At 57.6% G+C, this 21181-nt stretch overlaps 1 protein-coding gene across 2 annotated transcripts; it reads right to left on the reverse strand.

The window, feature by feature from the left end:
- Nucleotides 1-1072: 1072 nt before the first annotated feature.
- Nucleotides 1073-11827, reverse strand: DOHH (deoxyhypusine hydroxylase). Of its 2 annotated transcripts, XM_071210021.1 has the most exons (6): nucleotides 11642-11827; nucleotides 6811-7129; nucleotides 6380-6517; nucleotides 3509-3585; nucleotides 2989-3226; nucleotides 1073-1835 (listed from the first exon to the last, which is right to left on the reverse strand). In XM_071210021.1, the coding sequence occupies exons 2-6, from the start codon at nucleotides 7082-7084 to the stop codon at nucleotides 1501-1503; spliced, it is 1062 nt and encodes a 353-aa protein (XP_071066122.1). In that variant the 5' UTR covers nucleotides 7085-7129; nucleotides 11642-11827; the 3' UTR covers nucleotides 1073-1500. The 2 variants fall into 2 exon arrangements, with proteins under 2 accessions (XP_071066122.1, XP_058138262.1); XM_058282279.2 differs by lacking the exon at nucleotides 6380-6517.
- Nucleotides 11828-21181: the final 9354 nt, after the last annotated feature.

Genomic DNA, 21181 nt, shown 5'->3' on the forward strand with positions numbered 1-21181 from the left:
CGGCAGAAGCGATGGCGCGTGGCTGCCGTTTGGGCCGCTCGCTCTCGGGAAGCCGGCCGCCATGTTGTGAGGACACTCAAGCAGCGTTGTGAAGTCCCCGTGGTGAGGACCCAAGCCCCCAGCCCGCAGCTGTGGGAGTGAACTTGGAAGCAGCCCTGGGACCGGTCGAACCTTTAGATGACGCAGCTGCGGCCAATGGCCTGACAGCAACCAAGCTAGAACCACCCAGCTAAGTCAATCCCAGATTCCCGACCGCCACCCCAAAACCATGTGAGATAAGTCTTTTTTTATTATTCAATATTTTATTTACGCCCCCCCCTTGTTGTTTGCACTCACTGTCTGCTATGTCCAGTCGTTGTATACTTGTCTTTTTTTTTAAGGAGGCACTGGCTCCCATGTGGTAGGTGGGTGCTCAACAGCTTGAGTCACATCCCTTTCCTGAGAATAGTCTTATTATCTGCTAAAGTTGGGGTAAATCTGTTACACAGCAAAGGTGACACAGGGGTCTTTGCTAGGAGCATGAAGTGTTCCTCCACCACAGCAGGAGGGAAGACAGAATGTACACAGGTGCAGATAGGTGGGTTTAGGCTCTTAGCCACACCACAAAACCCCTTGTCCTTTACCCTCTGGAGGAGCTGGGTGAGCATGAGGGGCCAGGGAGGGCCCATAGGAGGGCAGTTTCTCCAGAGCCCTCTTGGAGGAGGTAGGCTGAACAGCCCGCACGCATCTGCGTGCACGCGCGTGTGCACACACACACACACACACAGCTGATGATGGAACAGGACACAGGGTGGTTGCCCAGATACATGACTGACAGGGCATGGGACTCCCTGTGACCAATGAAAAGAGGGTGGGCGTGGCCACCTCCCCAACCCTGCAAGGCCCAAGAGGAAGGGCGCCCCCTGGCTGCCCTCTCTCCCACCTGCCTCAGTTTACCCGCTAACGACTGTGCGTGTGTCAAGGGCGCTTTCCCAATGCTCCCTACACACACACTCTCGGTGGCTCCTCTGGGGAGTCAGCCCCCACCCCACCAGTCTCCCCACCCCCCAAAAAAACGACACTGGGGAGTCACTACTTGGCAAAAATAATTTAATACTCCATCTGGGCAGCTCCCGGGGTCTGGCTCGCCCCTCCCTGGCCCCCAGCCCCGGACCCCACAGGCAGCCCTCTGGGACCCCCACACCCAAAAGGTCCAATGCGGTGCGAGGGCCCCCCACCAACCCTACCTCCCGACCCCACACCCTGACCTCGTTCCCAGAACCCCGCGCCCTGGGCTGGGGCTGGGCACCTAAGGGACCTGGCAGGCCCCGGGGGGGGGGGGGGGGGGTCTGCCCACGGAGTCAGGGGGCCAGGTGCCCCCGAGTGGTGGCGCGGATCCCGGGCAGGGGCGCGGCGACGCAGCCACACACGGGCCCGGCGCTGAGACTGGCGGGCGCACCCGGTTTATCCGCGTCCCTGCGCCGGGGCGAAGGCGGGCGGCGGCGAAGGCGGGCGGCGGGCCTAGGGGGCGGGCGCGGCGGCGGCGGCGGCGCGCACGCGCTCCAGGCCGTCGGCGTACTGGAAGGCGGCGGCGTGCTCGTGCGCGCACACGTCCAGGGCCACCTGGCAGCTCTCGCGCACCACGCGCTCGGGGTCGGCCGCGTGCGCGCGCAGCGCCGCCAGGCTGGCGGGCCCGGCGATGGCGCCCAGGGCCTCGGCGCACTCGTGCCGCACCATGGCGCTCTCGGCGCGCCGGGCCAGCGCGGCCGCCAGCCCGGGCACGGCCGCCTCGTGCTGCAGCTGGCCCAGCACGTAGCCCACCTCGTGGCGGAAGAGGGCGCTGCCGCAGCGCAGGCCTGCGGGGCAAGCGGAGGCGTCACCGCGGGGCGGGCGCGGGCGCGGGCGCACCCACCCCGGGGGCTCGACGCTGGAAAAGGTGCCCGGCTCCCTCCCGCTAGAGGACCCCCAGGGTGGGTGGTCGAGGCTTGGGCTGCGGTACCCCAGGGCGGAAGGGATGGCTCCCGCCGCCCTGCAGAGGAGGGGACTTGGCTTACGGGGGGGCCAGGGAAACGGGACAAGCCGTGCGCCCCTGGAGAGCGCGCCGCTGGCGTTGGACCCCCACCCAGGTCCCCAGCTCATGAACTTGACTCCCCTCGGCCTGGCTCAGAAGGGCGAGTGGGTGCTGCCTGGCCCCCGGCCACAGCGGCCTCCTGCTCCCTCCCTGGACCTTTCTAGGTCTCCACCCCCGCCCGCTAATGAGACTCAGTAACTGAGGGTCCCCGGCATTGCGCAGTCGGGTTTGCGGGCTCCCGGGGGCACTAAGTGACTGCGTGCTAGGGGAGGGGCGGCTCCTCCAAGCAGAGCTTCATGCGTGGGGGGACTGTGGCTCTGGGCGGGGAGGTGGTCCCCAGGTTGGGGCCACTTTCGCGGCAGGGCAGGGCCTGGAAGCTGGACCCTCCATCTGCGGAGACCCCCGGCTTCAGCCACCACCTAAGACAACCCCCCTTGCTGCCACCTGGCATCCCCTGCGTCCCCCAGACTCTGTCGCCCAGCCCCCAGCCCCGGCTGCCTGGAAGTTTCTGGAAGGCAGAGAGCCATCCAGTCTGTGGGTCGGGGGAGGGCTGGCCACACCCCCAGGCTTCAGGACTCCCCGAGGGGTCTCCCACATCCTATCCTCTGCAGGTAGGGGAACGGCAGCCGCTCGAGGTGGGAAGCTAATAAAAAGGCCCCGGGCGCTGGAGCTGGAATGCGGGGGTCAAACATGGCCCCTGACTGGCTCTGTGATTCAGGCAAGCCTCAGTTTCCCCGATGGTAAATAGGACGTGAGAATACCCACCTGCCTCCAAGGACACACAGGACACTCCCCGGGCCACGCTGAGCTGAGAGGGGCCCGGAGCCAAGTCCTGGATGACCCCGTGGCCACCACGCCGCCCCCAGAGGGACGCGGAAGGGCCCCTGGCGCTCGGGGCGCCCCCGGCCTGTGTCCCCCGCCTCCGCGGCCCTCCTCACCTTCAGCCAGCGCCAGGGCGGCCTCCTCGCCGCCCGCGTTGCGCAGGGCGAACATGGCCCGGTAGCGGTCGAAGAGTGGCCGCGCCTCGTCCAGCAGCGCCTCGCGCAGGCGCCTCACGTCGCGCTCCTCGGCCGGCGGGGCAGGGTCCACCGAGAGGTAGGGCCCGGCCACCGGCTCCCCGCCGTGCTGCTGCAGCCACTCCAGCCGCCGGATGGCCAGCTGGCACGTCTCAGCCACCTGCGGGGAGAGGGCGCGCCCCGTGGGTAGCCGCTGGGGACGCAGCAGTGGACGTGCCGTGTCGCTGACCCCCCAGGCATGTGGGGTTGGCAGGGGATGATAGACCACCGCAGGAACTCGAGATGAGGGGGGGGGGCATACGGTCAGGGCAGGCCTCAAGGAGGAGGTGGCGCCAGGAGAGGGAGGGAGCCAGGTGGTGGCCTGGGGAAGGGGATGGCCAGTGCAAAGGCCCTGGGGCAGGACCGGCGGGGCCAGAAACAGGCTATGCGGGCCCCACCTTACCTCGACCACAGGGTCGGTGGAGTACTGCCTCAGGAGCTCCAGGACTTCGGGGTTCCCGATGGCCCCCAGGGCCTCGCCTGCAAGAGCCAGTGCCCAGGGCTGGCGGCAGCGTCCCCCAGAGCCCTGCAGGTGCCCTGTGCTCCCGCTCCCGCCCCCGACGACTGGAGCAGGAGCCGGTGCGGACGGCAAGCTGGGCCAATCAGAATCCCTTCCCCGGAATCGGCCCAGGGCTGGAACTGGGCTGGGCGAGGGGGGACCTGAGAGGTGGGCCCGCAGGGGCGGGCGCCCTGGAGGAGGGCCGGCAGACCAGGCAGGGTCCGGGCTAGCTGGAGCAGCGAGGACTCGGATCGTTTTCCCGGGAGCACCCCTGGGCCCTGAGCAAGGAAGACCGAGGCTGGTGAGGGCCCCCTCCTTCGGCAGGGACCCCCTTTTGCTCTGCAAGCTTGCGGGGAGTGCTCTTGCTTATGATCAAGAAGGGCTGATGGCGCGGGAGCTGGGCCGGTGCCTGGCCCTCCTCTGTCCACAGCGCGCCGTGGCTCCCGTGTCCTCCTGCGCGGCCCACCCGGCCCTGACCACCTGCCCCCTCCCCTCCTCGCCCCCACCCCTGGCTCCCTCTGCTCCAGCCCCATGGGCCTCCTCGCTGCTCCTCCCACACGCCAGGCCCGGGGCTGCCTCAGGGCCTTTGCACGGGCTGAGCCCTCTGTCAGAATCACCTTTCCCCTGGGCACTCATAAAACCGCACCCCCTCCCGACTGACACCCCCCACCCGCTTCCCGGCTCGATTCTCTTCCTCAGCACCTCCGTAAGCGATCGCAGCCACGGCGCTAGTTGGCGTTCTGCAGAATCAGAAAGTATCAGAGCTTACGGGAAAAACAGGTGAGGGGAAGCGGCTGTGGCTCCATCCGCTGGGCTCCCGTCTACCCTATGGGGGGCCCTGGGTTCGCGTCCCGGGGCCACCTTGTGAAGGCAAAGCTGGCCCGCGCCCGCGGAGAGCTGACGGCCCGCGCCCGCGGAGAGCTGGCGCCGCAAGGTGACGCAACGAAGGGAGACAGACACAGAAGAACACACAGCGAATGGACACAGAGAGCAGACAGCAAGCAAGCCGCAAAGAAGAAATCAATCAATCAATCAATCAATAATAAATCTTAAAAAAAATAAAAACAAAACCCGGTCGAGGGTAGAACCTTCTTGGGAAGGAAAGGTCTAACAAAAACAGTGACTGGAAGCTTGAGCTGCCTGGGCCGGCCCAGGGCGGCCGCCCGGCAGAGCTGGGGAGTGCCGGGTGGAACATAAAAAATGCCCCGAAGACGGTGGGAAGTGGCGCGGTGAGTGTGGAGCACAGGCTGACGGTTTCTCAAAACAGAAGTGCCGTAGGAGCCGGCAGGCCCACTCTTAGGACGTACGTAAAGGAGCTGATGGCGGGGGCTCGGGCGGCTCCTGCACGCGGGTGTGCATCATGTCGTCATCCACGAAAGGGAGAGGCGGCTGCTGTCCATCGAGAGCTGGACGGACGAGAATGGCGGCCACCCGACAGTGGGATATTACTCAGCCGTAAAGAGGAATGGAGGGGAGCGGCTGTGGCTCACGCAGTTGGCTCCCGTCTACCTGTGGGAGGCCCTGGGGTCGCGTCCCGGGCCTCCTTCTGAAGGCGGGCTCGCCCGCACGCTGCAGCGCCGCCGGCCTGGGTGCCACCAGCCCGCAAGCGCTGCAGACAGCCGACTCAGCAAGGCGACGCAACAAAAAGGGAGAAGTAAGAATGCAGAAGAGCACGCAGCAAACGGACACAGAGCAGACAGTAAGCAAGCCGCAAAGGGGGGGATAAATACAGACACAGAAGAACGCGCAGCGGGTGGACACAGAGCAGACAGCAAGCAAAAAGCCACAAGGGGGGATTGAAAAATAGGAATGGCGTTCCGACACTGGTGACAACACGGGTGACCCTTGAAAATGTGGTGCTCAGTGAAGGAAGTCAGAAGGACGAATATCACGTGATTCCGCTTATAACATCTCCAGAATAGGCAAATTCACAGGATCAGAAGGCGGGTGAGGGGCCACCGGGCCTGGGGAGCGGGGAAGGGGGCGTCACTGCTTCGTGTACGGGGCTTCTGTCTGGGGTGACAGGAGAGTTTGAGCGATGGAGGGTGACGGTGGCACCACCGTGGGAATGGAATCGATACCGTGAAACTGCACCCCGGAAAATGGTCCAAGGGGCCGGCCTCATGGTACGGTCTGTGCCGCCAATTAAAAAATTGTAAAATGACACAAAATACTCAGGAACAATGGCATGCTCACAAAAGCCAGGTGTGCCGGGTGGACCCAGCAGAGCTAAAGGCAGCCTGTACCACCGGAGCTGCCGCTGAGGTGAGGAGGCAGGGGCCGTGGGGGGAGGACAGCCTGTCGCGAGCCCGTCCATGCTGGCTCCCTATCAGCCACGGTGCTACGCTCTTTTGTTTCTTTATTTTTTAAGGAGGTACCAGGAATCGAACCCAGGACCTCCTGTGTGGGAGGCAGGTGCTCAGCCACTGAGTTCCACTTGCTCCCCAATGAGAGCTGTTTTTTTTTTGTTTGTAGGAGGCACCGGGGATCGAACCCGGGACCTTGCGTGTGGGAAGCAGGTGCTCAACCACGTGAGCTACTCTGCTCCCCTGCTCTTTTCTTAAGGTAGCATTCCAAGGCCCCTGCCTGTGCGGCCGCTGAGCTGGCAGCTCTCCCCGTCCTGCTAAGGGCTGTCATTCCCACATACCCTCACTGGCCCTCGGGCATCTCCCGCTTGGCCGGGAGAAGCCAGGATATTCCCACGTGCACCAAATCCCACCTCTGCGGTCCCCAGCCCCCGCCACCTCGCGAGCTGCAGGCAAGCGGGCGGCTTACCAGGACGCGGCTGCGGTGGCGCAGGCTGGCCTCGCCTCCCATTCATTTTTGCCTCTTTACTCTGCCTCCCTCCCCAGAAGAGGGCCTGGCATGCAGCAGGGGCCCAATAAACGAACGAATGAGTGAAATGAAATCCACCTGGAAGAGACAGGGCGGGGAGGGCCCGGGCCGCGAGCAACGAACGGTTTTTATGTTTTTCGATGGTTTGGAAAGAAGCAAAAGAATTGCTCATGGCCCATGAAAATGATCGGAGACCCACCTCCCAGCGTCCAAGAATAATTTTTTTTCGGGCGGCGTCGTGGCAACGGAGACCGTTTGGCCGGGAGAAGCCGGAACACTCCCCGTCCTGCCCTTGACGGAGGAGCCGGCCATGCCCCGGGACGGGGGTCTGTGGGCGAGGGGGTGCACGCGCGAGGGCGGGGGGCACTCACCGGCCTCGTGGCGCACCATGGCGTCCTGGCCCGTGTCGCGCAGCACGTCCGCCAGCACGGGGATGGCGCGCTCGTCCTGCATCTGGCCCAGGCAGTAGGCCAGCTCGTGCTTCAGCAGCGCTGACTCGTCGCCGAAGGCCCGGCTGATCCAGGCGATGGCGTCGGGGCCGCCCAGGCCGCGCAGGGTGAAGAGCGCCCGGAAGCGGGCCTGCAGGGGCTGCCGCGGGTCCACCAGCGCCTGCCCGATGGCCTCCAGCTCCTGCTCGGTGGCCATGGCGCCGCAGGGCCAGGCCTCCCGCGCGGGCTGGACTTCAGGTACCTATGGGGGGGAGGCAGAAGGCCCGGGTGACAGGCGGCCTTCACCCGCTCGGGCTCATTCAGTTCGGGGTTAGGGTCCTCCCTCCCCCAAGTACGCCCCAAAAGAGCTGAAACTGGGGACTTGGGCGCCGACGTTCATCGTGACTTTATTCGCAGTAAGCCAAGAGGTGGAGACAACCCAGAGTCCGTCAGCAGAAAAACAGAGAAACTAAATGTGCTCCATCCGGATGGTGGAGTGTTATTCAGCGGTTAAAAAGAATAAGTGGGGAAGAGGCTGTGGCTCAGGCGACTGGGCTCCCGCCTACCACAGGGGAGGGTGCTGATTCAGATCCCGGTGGCTCCTAAAGAAGAGAGCAAGCTGGTGCAACGGGCAGGCATGGCGAGCTGACACAAGAGATACAAGAAGAAAAAACATAATGAGAGACACAACAAAGCAGGGAGCAGAGGTTCCCGGTACCTCCTAAAGAAGACAGCGAGTGAAGTGGATGTGGCTCAACCAATGGGGCTTCCGTCTACCATACAGGAGGTCCAGGGTCTGATGCCCAGGGCCTCCTGGTGAGGGCGAGCTGGCCCACGTGGAGCACCGACCCACGCTAGAATGCCACCCCATGCAGGAGTGCCAGCTGACGTTGAGAGCTGGCGCAGCAAGATGACGCAACAAGAGACACAGAGGAGAGACAATAAGAGATGCAGCAGACCAGGGAGCTGAGGTGGCACAAGGATTGAGCACCTCTCTCCCACTCCGGAAGGTCCCAGGATCGGTTCCCAGAGATGCCTAATGAGAAAACTAGCAGACACAGAAGAACACACAGCAAATGGACAGACAGAGCAGACACTGGGGGGAATGGGGGAAGAAATAAATAAAATAAACCTTTGAAAATAAAAGAAGACAGAAGAGCTGATGTGATCGGCAGGTGTGGCAAGCTGACACAAGAGATGCGAGGAGGAAAAACAAAATGAGAGACACAACAAAGCAGGGAGGGGAGGTGGCTCAAGCGATTAGGCACCTCCCTCCCACATCAGAGGTTCCAGGTTCGGCTCCCAGTGCCTCCTAAAGAAACAAGGAAGACAGACACAGCAAGTGCAAACAACACGGGGGTGGGGAGAGAAATAAATAAAATAAATCTTTAAAAAAAAAGAAGTGCTGGTCCACGCCGCAACATGGATGAACCTGGAAGGCATCGTGTTGAGCAAAACGAGCCAGACACACAGGGACAAACGGTGTCCACTCGTGCTTCTCTGAAATACTTAGAATCGGCAGGTGCTTAGAGGTAGAAGCAGAATAGCGGTTCCGGGGGGCTGGGAGGAGGAGAGGCGGCGTTGCCGCTTCATGGACACCAGTTTCTGTTTGGGGGGGATGAAACCCGAGGGGCCCTTCCCACACGGAACCAGGCTGAGCTGAGTGGCCACCTGCGGCCAGCGGAAACGATGGAGCCTGACACCCGCGACCGGGCCCTTAAAAGGTGCGGCGGCTTCCCCTTGTCCCCTCTTGGATCACGTGCCCTTGGGGGAGCTGGCCGCCCTGTGGTGAGGACACTCCCGCAGCACCATGGAGGGGTCCGCGTGGACAGGGACGGCCAAGCTTTCGGATGACGCAGCACTAGCTGATGTCATAACCGAACAGCAGCCTCACAAGAGGCCCTGTTCCAGAGCTCTCCAGGCAAGCCGGACCTGCGTTCCCGGCCCGCGGAAACTGTATGTGGTCATGGATGTTTACTGTTGTTTACAGCTGCTACATCAGGGGCTAATTTGTTACACAGCGCCGCTAGCTGATACAGGAATCCCTTCAGTGTGTAAGCTGGACCATGTCACTCCCTGATTTAAAATCCTCCTCTGGTTCTTCATTACTCCAAACTCCTTGGTGTCCCAAAGGCCTTGCAGGCCATGCCCTGTCTCCTTCATGCCCCCTCCTTCTCCCGCTTTCCCCCTTGCTCCCTCCACCCCAGCCATACGGGCCTCCTCCAACACCCCAGGCACCGTCCTGCCTCAGGGCCTTTGCACTTGCAGTTCTCGCTGTCAGCACTGCTCGTCCCCAAGTGCCCACATCGCCGTTCACTCTCTCACTTCCTTGGGTCTCCAACAAGATCAGGGAGGCCTCCCTGATCACAACCCACAAGGCCACTCCACCTCTTTCTCCCCCTTTTGTCCCCATTTTTTAAGCAGGGAAAGAGGCCCAGGTATAGTATGAAAAGACATGACTCCAAGTAGGCTGGCTCCAGAGTCTTGGCTGTAAGCCCCAAGTGCTATGCTGCACGGATGATTCCAGAAGGCAAAACAACACAGGCAGGGCTGGGAGGAGGCTTGCCCTCGCCATCCTCTGGGCCCTCTGAGAACCCGGTGGACGCTTCATAAACTCGACCAGCAGGCTGCGGCATGCTCCGGCTTCCGGAGGCATCAGCAGCGCCGACTGGGTTTAACGAGGGGGACGGCATCAAAGTGCCTCGTCAGACACCACACAGCCGGGAGGAGAGGAGCTGGCAGGGCACTGGGGACCATCGGGACCCGGCTCCTTGTTCCACCCAGAGGAAGGGGACGTGTCTGCAATCACGCGGCAAGGCAGGGACACACAGAACCCAGGCATCCTGGGAGAGGCTCCTCCCCACCGCACCCAGCACAGAGACCTTAAGCTTTTGGGAAAGAAGAAAAGTCTGCAGGCAAGAAGGCAGCTGTACCCAGGACAGCTAACAAAAGGCTGATGCTGGACAAGGGCCAGCTCAAAAAACAGAGAGGACCTGTGCCTGCAAGCAAGACAGCTCCACCCATCCCCGCCATGCCATATACGCCCCCTCTCGGTCGGAAGCAGAGTGGGCCTCGCCATCCCCAAATCCTCCAGGGTGAGGGATGAACAGACATAAGGGGGAAATGAATCTATGGACCAACGTAGGCTTACTATAATTCCAGGAATGGAAGACCTTGTAACACTGATAGAGAAGCGGCGGCCACCAGAGGCTCCGAGGGGGGAGAGGGAAAAATAGGTGCAACATGGGGCATTTGGGGACACTGGAATTGTCCTGCGTGACACTGCAATAACGGACACGGGCCATTACACATTTTGTCAAAACCTATAAAATTGTGCAGTGCAAAGTGTAAACCATAGACCATAGTTGGAAGCAAGGCTTTACCATGTGTTTGGCAATTGTAACCAATGTCCCACGCTAATGAAAGATGTTAATGGGGGAAAGGGTGGGAGGGGAGGCACATATGGGGATTCCCTGTATTTTCAATGTAACATTTATGTAATCTAAAGCGTCTTTAAAAATAAAGTTTAAGAGATAAATGTGAAGAAAAAGAAGGCAGCTCTAACCACAGGAGGGAAGCCGAGAGGAGAGGCTGCAGGGCTCTGGAGTTAGCCCCTGAACTTCTACGTAAGGGACTCCCTTGAACTGGGACTCTGAGCTTAGTTTACTTTATTTGGAATAAAAATAGGAACAGCTCCCATTTCTTGGTTTTCCTTCCAGTCTTTGCTTTCTCTGGTGCAAATGCCTCCACTCCACAGCCCTCCCTTCCCAGCTGTCCTTTTCTCTATAGCACCTAACAGCCCATGACGTTCTATATATTTCACGGATCAGCTCATTACCTGTCTCCTCCCTCTAGAAAGTAAGCTCCTCAAGGAGAGGGTTTTCTTTTTCACCAATATACACACACTTTTGTTCACCGTGTGAACACAGCACAGTCTGTCAATGCAGAACAGGCTCAGTAAATATTTATCGAATAAATTGGGCACCAAGCGCCAAGCACAGAAGCGTTTGTACGTACAAGCTCATCTGTAAAATGGGTGTAAGGATCATGAGCCTCACGGACTCACTGTGAAAGAAATTATGTTCATAGGGTGCCTTCTACAATGCCGGGTACCTGGTCGCACTTGATAAATGAGAGTTGGCATTAAACATTTCCGCAGGGTGGCACACACAGCCACCTCCGATCCCACAGCTCTCCTGTTAGACCCACTTTTCAGTGGGAAGGGGAATATGGGGTTGAGGGGATCTACATAGCCAAGAAAAAAATCACCTGTGACGGTCTCTTAGGGACAGACGAGATAAATTAGCAAGGGGACTTTCAAGGCCTGGATGGGACTAGAGAAAACCTAGACCGGGAATCCCTTACACTCTTCCACGCCCACGCCTACCACCCCCAAGTGGGGCTCTCTAAACCAAGAACCCCCAGCAGAGAGGTCTCCGGGGGCGAGAGCTCCCTCTTAAGGAAGGGATCGCCCCGACAAGGGACCCCTCAGGGACTACGCTCCCGATTCCCCACAGCGACGACCGGCTTTCCCAGGACCCCTGGAGGAGATCCCCAAGAGCTGGATACCCCAACATCTGGCTACGCGGAGCCCCTAGTACTGGATACCTCAGAGCGTGGCTCCCCGGTCCCCAGAACCCCTAAAAAGGGGTCGCTTGATATGGGATCCTTCACGGGCCGGTTCGCCGGGGTCCCCAGAGAAGCGATCCCCGGGGAGAAGATCTCCCAACGCCTCTTTCTCCGCGTGCCCGCCCGCCAGGCCCGGACCCCGCACCGTGGGCTGCCGCCGGAAAGCGCCAGCGAGCTCCGGGATCGCGGGATCCGGCTCGGGAATCGCAGTATGCGGCTGCCGAATCGCAGGATCCCCCCGGCGGGCCCGCTCCAGCCGCCGCCGCCGCCGCCCCCTCACCGGCAGCAACAGTCGCGGCGCGCTCTGGGGGCCGCCATCTTCCTACCCACGTGACCGGGCCGGGCGGTACCAACAAGCTCCGAGGGGGGGAACCCCATAAGGGTCTCCCCCGACGGAGAGAGACCCAGGAGCCCGAGATGGCACCGCTGCGGCAGCTCATCATAATACTTTAAAAAATGCCCAGAGATAGTCCTCAAGGGCGGGAAAATGCGGCGCGTGTCCTTCCTCCGGAAGGAAGTCCCCCCGACCTCCCCACCCGGTGCGGGAAGCGGGAATGGTTCGCGCCGATTCGGCGCCTGGCTGGGGACGGGGCATGCGCGGCGCGGCTAGGGCGTGGTCAGGGTCCAGGGGCGTGGCCAATGGGCTCCAGTAACTAAGACCGGAAGTAAAGGAGGGAGTGAAAAAAAGGAGTTCTTCGTTCATTCATGTTCATTCATTTAATAGTTAAATGGGCGCTTAGAACGAGAAAGCCTGCTGTCCTCGCTCCATAAACCTCAGTCTTGTTATCTGAGAGAGGTAGACAATAAGGATAATAAATAAGTTGCTTTAAAAATATATAAATAAAATATAAGTAAATAAATTGCATCTTATATGGTGCACGGGGTTGAATCCTGAGCCGCCAGCACCCCTCAGGTCCTTTTCGGAAACCCAGAATGCGACCTTTTTGGGAAACAGGATCTTTGCTGATGTAATTAGTTAAGATGAGGTCATTTGCGAGTGGGGTGGGTATTTGAAACAACCACTTGGTGTCCTTATGATGTGGGCTATGGGTGGAGGGCTCTTTGTCTCTTCAGAGATAACTAAGTTGTTTGACTTGTGGGTGTGGAACGGTGGGGGGCTGCAGTCCTGCCCTTGGGGACTGGCAGCGGCTCCAGTCCCAGGAAATGTTTAACAATGCGGGGGCTATAAACTTTAAATATTTAGGGGAAATGCAAAAACCAAATGTGCTAAAGGCTTATCTAGAATGTCTGGAGTCCATGCTAAAAGCTTACCTAAGATGTGGAAGATATATGCTAATTGAAGCCTATTGAGAACTGAAACAAAGGGACCATTTGGCCTTTCCTCTCTGTATAAAAGACGTTTGAAAATCTTGTTCAGGGCTCGGGATTCAAACTGAAAGCTCCCGAGTCCGGCCGGCCGTCAATAAACCATTTTTCCTTCTCAAAATCATTGCTGAGTCCTGGCCTCTCTATACTCAAATAATTGAACTTCTCTTAAATTCCACAACACTTATAAGGACAGATGTAGGAAGCTCTGGCATTTTAAAACCCCGGCTCAAATCCCTGGATCCCAGACGGGGCCTGCCACCTCCACAATATACAGCGAGAGGGGAGGGAGAAAGAAGCTAAAGGACCATGAAATAGAGCTGGCTCACTGCCGAGAAATCGAAGCGTATAGCCTGGCAAAATACATATCAGACCTTCTTTCATTTATTAGAGGAAACATGCAGAAACAGGAACTGGAGCAGGTGCAGATCTCCCACTCCCCAGCTGCATCCTGGGGCAGCACTCAGAGATTAAGCAAGACTGGTCAACAGACTCTGGGAGAGGGACCCAGTCCCTGGGCTGTGGGCCGTTTAGACAGCAGGATCAAGTCTGCAATGCAAGACTTGGGGCCACAGCAGAACCTTGCCTTCCATATCTCCGCATTATCAGCCATTATCAGCCTCAGCCATTATCAGTCGGGAGAGCATCTGCCTCTTGCCCCACAGTGATCAGAACCTGGGATCTCAGAGAAGTCCTGTGGTTGGCGCCGACACTGCAGAACCTGGAGCCTCAGTCGCTGTTGTGGGCGATTAAGGCAGCATGCATAGACTCTACCTTTCAGCAATGCCGGTAACATGACCGCCCGGGCTGATACAACGATAGCTTAGGTCACCCTCTCCCTTCTTTACAGAACCAGTTCGAGCCAAAAGTTCTTACCTCAAATCTGCCTTCCGCCCTAGCAACAGCAGCTGCCAATCCCAGACCGCCACCTATCCTTACCCGCCCCCCCCCCCAGAGTATATATGCTCAGTCCCCTCAATAAAATTTTGCAGCTTGATCAGAATACTGTCTTGCTGTCGTTCCTTGTGTCTCTTGTCCCATACCATTCTTCCCTCATAGGATCTAGAGCTCCCGTTGATCGTCCCGCTGGCCGGGACAAGTCGCCGCCCCAGCACTCTTCTAGGGTTCACTGCCCTACACTCCACGGGCAGCTGGTTTCCTTGGAGTTTCTCGGGAGGTTAGGCGGCAGGGAATCCATCTTGGAAAAGTGAAAGAAGAAAAAAGAGAAGGAGAAGGAGAAGAAACACTGAGCTGAGGCACAGAGGGAAGGCAGCCATGGGAAGATGGAGACAGCGATTGGAACGATGCTGCCACGGGCCAAGAAATGCCTAGGGCCTCCAGAAGTTGGAAGAGGCCAGAAAGGAGCCCCCCCTAGAACTTCAGAGGGGGCACAGTCCTGCCAACATCTCAGCTTTGGACTTCTGCCCTCCAGAACGGGGCGAGAAAAATTACTGTTGTTGTTGTTTTAAAGATTTATTTATTTATTTCTCTCCCCTACCCTCCCCCCAACCCCCCTGCAGTTGTCTGCTCTGTGTCCATTCGCTGTGTGTTCTTCTGTGTCTGCTTGTCTTCTTGCCAGTGGCACCAGGAATCTGTGTCTCTTTTTGTTGCATCATCTGCTGTATCAGCTCTCCATGTATGCAGCGCCGCTTCTGGGCAGGCTACGCTTTTTTTGTGCGGGGCAGCTGCTCTCCATATGGAGTCCACTCCTTGTGTGTGGGGCTCCCCTACGTGGGGGACACCCCTGTGTGGCACGGCACTCCTTGTGTGCATCAGCACTGCGCGTGGGCCAGCTCACCACATGGGTCAGGAGGCCCTGGATTTGAACCCTGGACCTCCCATATGGTAGGGAGACTCTCAATCTGTTGAGCCAAATCCACTTCCCAAATTACTCTTGTTTTAAGCCATCCAGCTTATGGTACTTTGCAACGCCAACCCTGGGAGACTAATACAGATGGGGACACATGATAAGAAGAAAACAGTTAAGCAGGCAAGGGTGGTGCAAAGTACGGGGCATGCGGTTTTAGCTAGGGAGCCATAGAGGTTTCCTAAGGTTGCCGAAACAAATGAGCACAAACTTGGTGGCTTAAAAACAACAGGAATTGGGAAGTCGATGTGGCTCGAGCGGTTGAGCACCTGCCTCCCAAACGGGAGGCCCCAGGTTTGGCTCCCAGTGCCTCCTAAAGAAGACAAACAATGAGGAGACATCAAGCAAAAGCAATAAGCAGATATCAAGCAAAAACAATGAGCAGGGAAGTGGATGTGACTCAACCAATTGGGCTCCCACCTACCATATGGGAGGCCCTGAATTGCTTCCCAGGGCCTCCTTGTGAAGGCAAGCTGGCCCGAACCCACAGAGAGCTGACAGCCCGTGCCCGGGACAGCTGGCACAGCAAGATGATGCAACAAAGGGAGACAAGCGGACACAGTAGAATGCACAGCAAATGGGCACAGAGAGCAGACAGCAAGCAAGTGGCGAGAAGGGGGGATAAATAAACAAAAATAAATCTTAGGAAAAAAAAAAACAATGAGCAAACAGACTAGGGAGCCATACAGTTTTCTTTTTTTTTCTTTTTTTTTTTTTTTAAAGATTTATTTATTTATTTAATTTCCCCCCCTCCCCTGGTTGTCTGTTCTTGGTGTCTATTTGCTGCGTCTTGTTTCTTTGTCCGCTTCTGTTGTCGTCAGCGGCACGGGAAGTGTGGGCGGCGCCATTCCTGGGCAGGCTGCTCTTTCTTTTCACGCTGGGCGGCTTTCCTCACGGGCGCACTCCTTGCGCGTGGGGCTCCCCCACGCGGGGGACACCCTTGCGTGGCACGGCACTCCTTGCGCGCATCAGCACTGCGCATGGCCAGCTCCACACGGGTCAAGGAGGCCCGGGGTTTGAACCGCGGACCTCCCATGTGGTAGACGGACGCCCTAACCACTGGGCCAAAGTCCGTTTCCTACAGGTTTCTTAAGGTTGCTGAAACAAATGAACACGAAGTTGGCAGCTTAAAAACAACAGAAATTGGGGAGTGGATATGGCTCGAGCAGTTGAGCGCCTGCCTCCCACATGGGAGGTCCCAGGTTTGGTTCCCAGTGACTCCTAAAGAAGACAAACAACGAGCAGACAATGAGCAAAAACAATGAGCAGACAATGAGCAAAAACAACGAGCAAACAGATGAGGGATCCATCTCGGGAAGAGGGGGATAATAATTTTGTTAAAAACACACAGAAAAAAAACACAGAAATGTATCTGTGTTCTGGATACCAGAAGAACAAAATTGAGGTGCCAACCGGGCCATGCTCCTTCTGAAAGTTCTAGGGCAGGATCTCTGTCTCTCTCAGCTTCTGGTGCTTACCCTGTCCTTGGCCTTCCTCAGCTTGCAGCTGCAGCACATCCATCTCCATCTCTGTCTTCGCAAGGCCCTCTCCCCTGTGTCTTTCCTCTGCTTCTTCTCAGGGCACCAGTCATATTGGGCCATCTTAACTAACTGCACCCACAAAGACCCAATTTCCAGGGAAGCAGACTTGGCCCAGTGGTTAGGGCATCCGTCTACCACATGGGAGGTCCGCGGTTCAAACCCCGGGCCTCCTTGACCCGTGTGGAGCTGGCCCATGCACCGTGCTGATGTGCGCAAGTAGTGCCCTGCCATGCAGGGGTGTCCCCCGTGTAGGGGAGCCCCACACGCAAGGAGTGTGCCCCATAAGGAGAACTGCCCAGCACGAAAGAAAGTGCAGCCTGCCCAGGAATGGTGCCACACACACACAGAGCTGACACGGCAAGATGACGCAACAAAAAGAAACACAGATTCCCAGTGCAGCTGATAAGGATAGAAGCAGTCACAAAAGAACACGCAGCGAATGGACACAGAGAGCAGACAACTGGGGGGGTGGGGGGTAGGAAGGGGAGAGAAATAAATAAAAATAAATCTTTTTTTAAAAAAAAGACCCAATTTCCAAATGAGGTCACGTCTGCCGGACTCACAGGTAGGACTTGAACTTACCTTTTTGGGAGAGCCAATTCCACCCACCACAGGGGCAATTCGTGAAAAACATCAAAATGTCATACAAAGTAGAGAAAGCACTCGTTTGTTCCCTTTCTGGTTTAAGGCAACATTTAGGGAGTGGCTATAGCTCGAGCAGTTGGGCACCTGCCTACCACATGGGAGGCCCTGGGTTCATTTCCTGGTACCTCCTAAAGAAGACAAGCAGATGCCCCAACAAGCAGATGCCCCAACAAGCAGATGCCTCAACGAACAGATGCCACAACGAACAGATGCTGCTGCTGAGGCAAAGCCAGGAGTTCTGAACTGCAGAAGAAACCCAAGACGGCACTCGGAGAGGTGGAGGAACAGATTTATTACGCGCGGGCCCAGAGGAGAGTCAGTCTCCAACTCCTGAGCCCAGTTTTTCAGTTTTGATAGTTTTATATAGGATTTTATGTGGGATCAGCATGATTTTTCTTATTGGCTAATTCATTGCTTGGCGAAATTTTTCAAGCGGGGTTACAGAAGCAGGAGGCAGGTGCGAGGTTGTGGGCTGATTTACAGGCGCGGGGGCGCCAGAGAGGTTTGTTAGATTACAGAAGCGGGGGACAGGAGTCAATCATCTGATATTCTCCTGCAAGGCCATGTTCTTACCAGAAGCGGGGGCAAGAGCAGCTTGTTAGATATTTTTTCTGCAAGGCTATGCTTTTTATTTCTCAACAATTCCCCCCTTGAACGTCCTTATAATTTTGTATAGGGTGTTACTCGAGTTAAATTGAAAAACAATTTAAGGTACTAAAGCATTTTACAAAACACAAGTACATTATTAAGATTAGTATTTTTTTAAGTACATTCCAGTCTCTGGAGCTGTAGTTGGTAGTCCAGTCCCAAACAGTAAGCCGAGGAGTCCGAAGAGGAGCAGGAACCGCAGGGAACGGGAGTTTATCTAGTCAGGTGATGGCGATTCTTGGTGGCTTTGGGCAATTTGGATTTTTAAGGGACAATCGGGTACAGGGTGAGTTTTCCAGTTGTCTGGTTTTTGTTGGAGTGTGCCCCTTCTTTTTTTTTAAGATTTATTTATTTATTTGTTTCTCTCTGCCCCCCCGCCCTGGTTGTCTGTTCTCTGTGTCTATTTGCCGCGTCTTCTTTGGCCGCTTCTGTTGTTGTCAGCGGCATGGGAATCTGTGTCTCTTTTTGTTCATCATCTTGCTGCATCAGCTCTCCGTGTGTGCGGCACCATTCCTGGGCGGCTCTCCTTATGGGGCACACTCCTTACACGTGGGGCTCCCCTACGCGGGGGACACCCCTGTGTGGCACGGCACTCCTTGCGCGCATCAGCACTGCACATGGGCCAGCTCCACACGGGTCAAGGAGGCCGTTGTCTGTTCTCTGTATCTATTTGCTGCGGCTTGTTTCTTTGTCCGCTTCTGTTGTCAGCGGCAGGGGAAGTGTGGGTGGCGCCATTCCTCGGCAGGCTGCACTTTCTTTTGCACTGGGCGCACTCCTTGCGTGTGGGGCTCCCCTACGCGGGGGACATCCCGCATCAGCACTGCGCATGGGTCAGCTCCACACGGATCAAGGAGGCCCGGGGTTTGAACCGTGGACCTCCCATGTGGTAGGCGGACGCCCTAACCACTGGGCCAAGTCTGTTTCCCTGTTTTGTTTTAAAAGATTTATTTTTATTTATTTCTCTCCCCTTCCTGCTCCCCCCCCCAGTTGTCAGCTCTCTGTGTTCATTCGCTGTGTGTTCTTCCGTGTCCGCTTGGATTCTTGTCAACAGCACTGGGAATCTGTCCCTTTTTGTTGCGTCATCTTGCTGTACCAACTCTCCGTGTGTGTGGCGCCATTCCTGGGCAGGCTGTACTTTCTTTCGCGCTGGGCGGCTCTCCTTGCAGGGCGCGCTCCTTGCACATGGGGCTCCCCTACGCGGGGGACACCCCTGCATGACAGGGCACTCCTTGTGCGCATCAGCACTGCGCATGGGCCAGCTCCACACGGATCAAGAAGGCCTGGGTTTGAACCCTGGACCTCCCATGTGGTAGGCGGATGCCCTATCCGTTGAGCCACATCTGCTTCCCTGGCATTGGCTGCTAAGGCTGGTGCACAGCGAGGCCATCGGGCAGTGCAGTACTATTTTCTGAGCAGGGCTTTTAAAGGCGTTTTTCCGAGTGAGTGAGCTGGTGGGACTGTTGAGCCAGGAGCAGGTGGCCCCCTGTGGGGAGAGGACTCAGCCATCCATGAGTAGCCAGTTTCCCTCCGAGGTCTGGTGCCCTCCTTCTCTCTTTGCCCACTCCTGTTTCTCCTGGGTGGAGCTTAGTTTCTCAGCGTGCTGCCCTAAAAGCGGCAGGTGAGGCACCGGCGGCAGGGCCTGCAGTTTGGCTGCCTGTCGGGCCGCTTCGCCGGCTGGTGTATTTCCTTTATAACTGCCTCCGTCCCTTCTGATGTCCCTGACAACGAGTGACGGTGGCCCGGCTGCGCTTCCTGACTGCCTCCAGTAGTGGAAGGATTTTCTCTTTATTTTATTTCTTTTCCCCCTGCAGTTTGGAGTTTCCTTTTCTTATAAATTGCTCTATGAATAAGCACAGAAGCAAGTGCCCACTTAGAGTTAGTGTAAATGTTTACCGTTTGCCCGGCGGCTAGTTGTTGGGCCTGAATTAGCGTCCAGAATTCTGCTTGTGTGCAGACTACCCTCTCAGTAGCCGGCCTGCTTCCACTGCGTGTTTAGCAGTGGTGACTGCATATCCAGCAAGCCTCTCCCCATTTCTGTTAAAACTGTGGCTGTCTGTGAATAGGGTTTGATCTGGGCAAAGAAGGGGCCGGTGCTGGAGGACGGGGCGGCTGGCATCTACTTTTTCTGTTTTGGCTGCCAGCAGGAGGGTATCTACGTATTGAAGGAGAAAAGGATTTAAGTTTTTCCACGCGTAGGAAGCCGGATCCGCTGCCAGGGCTTTTCTGAAAAGGGTGGGGAAGTTTTTGAAGTCCCGTGGGAGTTGAGTTCAAGTTTATTGAGTCTTTGGTTGAGTCCTGGGATTCTCCCATTCAAAAGCAAATAGAGAAACTGACTCTGGGGAGCTACTTGCAAGCAGAAAACAGCGTCCTGTAAATCCAGACGCGTAAGCCAGGCGGCCCCAGGAGGTACTGACAGCGGCAGAGTGTTTCAGGGCAAAGCATTGCCCCGTTTTCGGGGTGGACTTCCTTGGTGGGTGGGTCTGGACTCTGTAAGGCTGCTGCGGACAGGGAGACCTGCTGTTTTACTCGCTTTTTGCTTCCCGCTCAGCAGTTTTGTCCCAATTGACAAATACTTCGTTTGCGACTTTTTTTTTTTTTAAAGATTTATTTTTTATTTCTCTCCCCCCGACCCATTGTCTGCTCTCTGTGTCCATTCGCTGTGTGTTCTTCTGTGTCCACCTGTATTCTTGTCAGTGGCACCAGGAATCTATGTTTCTTTTTGTTGCACATCTTGCTGCATCAGCTCTCCGTGTGTGCGGCGCCACTCCTGGGTGGGCTGAGCTTTTCTCGTGCGGGGGCAGCTCTCCTTGTGGGGCGCACTCCTTGCACGTGGGGCTCCCCTGCGTGGCAGGGCCCTCCTTGCGCGCGTCAGCACTGCATGTGGGCCAGCTCCACACGGGTCAAGGAGGCCCGGGGTTTGAACCGCGAACCTCCCATGTGGTAGGCGGATGCCCTAACCACTGGGCCAAGTCCGTGTCCCTGTTTGTGACTTTGAGGAGCTGGGAGATGTTTATCTCTGCGAACCCGTTCAGCTTCTGAAGCTTCTGTCTGATGTCCGGTGCCGCCTGAGCGACAAAAGCTGCCTTCACCGTCCTCTGGCTTTCCGGGGCTCCTGGGTTGAAAGGGTGTAAATCTTGAAGGCTTTGCAGAGTCGCTCATAAAAACCTCCCCGAGGGTTTTTCAGGCTTTTGAGTGACGGAGGCCGCTTTGGACCTGTTTGGGGCCGCCTCGCTCCTTCCCGTACCCCCCCCCCCAGGAGGCCTTCTCGACCCCGCTAAGGGGCGGCCGCCCCTGCTGTGTGTGACAGTCCCGGGCTGGGCCCGGCTTCCGGTGCCACCTCTCGGGCCCTTTCCGCTGGCTCCGAGACGCCTGTGGCACCTGCTCTCCCGCCCGCCTTCTGGCCTCCGTGAGGACGCGGCGTCCCTCCCGCGTGTTGACCGGGGCCAGGAGCAGGTGGCGGCAGTCACCCCGAGCGGGGCGGCGGGCTTGGCAAATGGGCTCCTTGAGGTCGCTAAGCGCCCGAGGCTTTGCTGACGATGAGGGGGCGTGCCGCTCCCAGTTTTGCAGGCGGGAAGGGCTGATGGAGAAGCCCTGGCCTCCCGCGGGGACAGTCCCACCTGCACGGATCTGGGCAGGGCCTGGGAGTCACGGAGGCGCA

This window comes from Dasypus novemcinctus, chromosome 19 (assembly GCF_030445035.2).
Source record: "Dasypus novemcinctus isolate mDasNov1 chromosome 19, mDasNov1.1.hap2, whole genome shotgun sequence".
Classification (NCBI taxonomy): Eukaryota; Metazoa; Chordata; class Mammalia; order Cingulata; family Dasypodidae; genus Dasypus; species Dasypus novemcinctus.